The sequence below is a fragment of the Cannabis sativa genome, chromosome 2, assembly GCF_029168945.1.
Source record: "Cannabis sativa cultivar Pink pepper isolate KNU-18-1 chromosome 2, ASM2916894v1, whole genome shotgun sequence".
In the NCBI taxonomy this organism is placed as follows: domain Eukaryota; kingdom Viridiplantae; phylum Streptophyta; class Magnoliopsida; order Rosales; family Cannabaceae; genus Cannabis; species Cannabis sativa.
Window position 1 is genome coordinate 53,980,062 of NC_083602.1, and position 3,477 is coordinate 53,983,538.

General features: G+C 35.7%; 1 protein-coding gene across 1 annotated transcript; it reads right to left on the reverse strand.

The window, feature by feature from the left end:
- Positions 1-891: 891 nt before the first annotated feature.
- LOC115720415 (spermidine coumaroyl-CoA acyltransferase-like) lies at positions 892-2,569 on the reverse strand. The gene has a single exon (XM_030649564.2). The coding sequence runs from the start codon at positions 2,330-2,332 to the stop codon at positions 1,001-1,003; it is 1,332 nt and encodes a 443-aa protein (XP_030505424.1). The 5' UTR covers positions 2,333-2,569; the 3' UTR covers positions 892-1,000.
- Positions 2,570-3,477: the final 908 nt, after the last annotated feature.

The window sequence follows — 3,477 nt, forward strand, 5'->3', positions numbered from 1 at the left end:
TATACAGTACCAATCACATATATTTACACATACATACATATATATATATATAACATACCAATTACTAAACATTCAAAGATGGAAAAATAAATCTAATAATAAAAAAAAAACCTGTTAATTTCTGGCCAAGCTTTTTACTCTTCCCTCGTTTTCACTTTCCATTAGTGTTCCGAGCAGAGTATCTCCCCCAATACTTCAAGCATGGACAAAAAATAACCATACAAAAAAAAAAAAAAACAAAAATGAAAGGGAGAAATGAAAAAAAAAAAATAGTGAAAAAAACATTACCTGTCAAAGAAAATGGCGGTGGAATGGCGGTTGACGGTGGAGAAATGGGCAGAGGAGGAGGAGGGTCGGGGTGAATTTTGTGGGGGAAAAATGAAAAATGTATTCTGAGTTAGGGGTTGGTATTATAGTGTTTTATTACCGGTGAGACCCGCCGGTGTTAATAGGGGTTCCACCGAAAAGAATTTTTGACTAATACCGGTGAAACCCACCTCTAATAATCCGCTAGTATTAGCTATTTCAAATTTTGGGCGGTCAAAATCCCGCCCAAAGTATTAGAGGCGGATTTAATTTACGCCAGTAATACTCTATATCCACTGGTATTAATATTATTAATTAAATATTTATTTTCTTAATTATTAAAAAAATATTACCGGCGAAATACCTTTTTTGCCGGTAATAACTCCATTTATACCCGCGGTCTGACTCCGCCGGTATTGAACCAAATTCTTGTAGTGTTAAGACTTCTAGCTATTTTTCCAATTTTTTTTAATCTTGATTGAATGATGACTTTACTTTTTTTTTTGGGCTGAAGAATCATGACATGTAATCGAAATATTTGATATTTACGCAAGTAAATACATTAATTTATCTTGCAAGTGTAAATTGTAATGAATGGAGTAAAGCTGTATATATAATTGCCTAATTGGCTCTTCAAATGGGAAAACCAAACAATATCAAATAAACAAATCAATATTAAAAGTACAGTAGTTAATTAGTTAAGAGAATCAATCTCTTGCTTGAACCTGGGCATGGCTAGCCTCGGAAGAGAGACCAATATCCCAACTCCACCTTTTAAGGAAGGATCAGATTTTGGAGCAGGCAAAAAGGTGCACAAATCTACTGACCCAAAACAGTCCCACGGCAACGATGTCACGTTTTCAACATTCCATCCTGATCCGAACTCATCCGAAACTAACCCCAAATTCCTCCAATCAGTCAATGCCATGAGTGCTCCCGTAGCCTTAATTTTTGGATTATCACGGTTGGCTAGTTTGGTCTCACAAATATCAATAGATTTTCTGATGTAGTTGTTGTCCAAAACATCCTTCTTCTTCTCCTTTATCATATTTACAATTTCAGATAAAGATTTATCTTCTAGTTCTCTGCCAGTGAGTTCCACTGCAGAGGTCAAAAATGCATTCCCGTAATACCCTTCAGGCAAAGGAGGGTCTATGAGCTTTCTCAAACCTGTAGCGAAATACAAACATGTTTTTCCATCATGATTGAGCTCTAAGGCTCTCAGTCTGGCTTTCCAAACAAAGGCTGCAAGTATTTCAAAGGTAGTAACATTACTGGGAGAACCACCACTAATTATCTCATCTTTGAGTCTCTTCATGGTATCACTCTTTAAGTAAAAGATCTCATCTACAATGTCAGAAGAGGGCATGTATGGTGACGTAGCAGGATGACACATGCTGAGCTTGAGAAACTCTTTGATGGGTGTTCCCACAAGTCTCTCTCTTTCCCATACCGGCTTCACTGAGAGCTCTTTGCCTTTGGAAAGCTCAGCCAAGGCCTTGAAGATCTGAGCAGCCCCAAAACCATCGGAGACCATGTGAGATATTCCAAACCCAATGGTAAAACCTCCACAAGAGAATCGAGTGACTTGTAGGACGAAAGGGCAATCGCTTGTAGGAGAAGGGAAGACCAAGTTCTTGGCCATCTCGAAATCAATATCGTCCAAGTAATTAAGCGAGGAAAGACGACAGTTGGCCGTGGCGACCAAATAGGGAACACCAGTAGCGTCGCAAGTGAGTTGAAGCCTTCCATCGTGGTCTAGCCGTTTGAGTCTCCCGGCTAGAGGGTAGTAATAGACGAGAGCATCAGAGACAGCTTGCTTGATCATCTCAGCTGGATCGACGCCATTAGTGTGATCATGTTGGGCCTTGTATACGTAGATGGCTTTGGAGAAGCATTCAAGGTTGGCCTCATTGTCAAGAGTGGACAAAGAGAGAACTTCCGAAGGTGTGGCTTTGGATGGCTTCACAAGCTCAACTTCCTCCTTTACAACCAAAAATTCAGTAGTGTTGAGTTGAGGAGACATGGCAATAATAATATTGAAATGTTTAGATGAAATTAGAAATAAGCTTAAGAAGTATAATATCCAATATGGGCTATATATTGTGGTAGTGAATTATGATCAATGGTAGAGAGTAGTGATTAAGTAGAAGTGATGATTTCGAATATGGGGAATTATCTCTCTTATTTATACTATATATATAATATATCATCAGCTGCTTTCCCTACTAGTGCAAATGTGCGTGTCTTCTAACTTTGCATGGTTGGTGGGTGGGTCTGCTTAGTTTGGCGTGCTATATATCTTCATTTTTGACTTGACCAATATACTCATATGTTTATATTATTTATCCAATTGGAGTGTAAAGTTTTTAAAAATTATATTTTGCTGGTCAAGAATGGTTGGACCATGGAACATTATAACATATATGGTTAATTATACATAGGGCTATATTGGCCTATTAGATGCTGTAATTTCTGGGAAAGTGCATGGCTTCTAACTTGAATCTTGAATAAAAAAAAAATTGAATCCACGTCATTATTATAATTCCACACTAACCATCTCCGTACTTAACGTTCTGACAAAACAAGGTAACGACATACAAATATCTAACAGCTCTTTGCCGGCGCTATGTTCACAGAGTTGTTATTAAATCCTTCCAATCCATTACACTATTTTAAGTTCTAACGGTCTTTACGCTTGCAAAAATGCTTAAAGGTAGCTGTGGTCTAAGTATGGGATTTTATATAATTTAACATAATAATGTTAAGAGATTATTGTTAGCCCATCGCAAAGCAACATAAAACATGAGATCATGTAGGGTACATGATCCCACCCAACTTTTAAATTTTTTTTTCTTTTTTATGTATCATAGATATATATATATATTTTTTACCCCCATAATTAATTTTTCATTTTAGTTTTGTTATTACATAATATAATTTTGCCCATATAAATTTATATACATATATATTTTTTTTTATTTTTATCTATATATATTTTCATATTTATTCTCATATATTTACTCTTGTCTTTATAAAATTTATATTTTTTTATAATAAAAATAATATTTTTTATAAGTGTAATTTTTATCAAAAAAAAAAAATTATCCCCCTTAATATTTGTGGCTCACACTGTCTAAAGGGTTAGGTACCATTGGTAGAAATACTTTG

What these genes read in the sequence shown, in the direction of transcription:
- LOC115720415 (XM_030649564.2), bottom strand. Translation starts at nt 2,332, where the DNA reads ATGTCTCCTCAACTCAACACTACTGAATTTTTGGTTGTAAAGGAGGAA.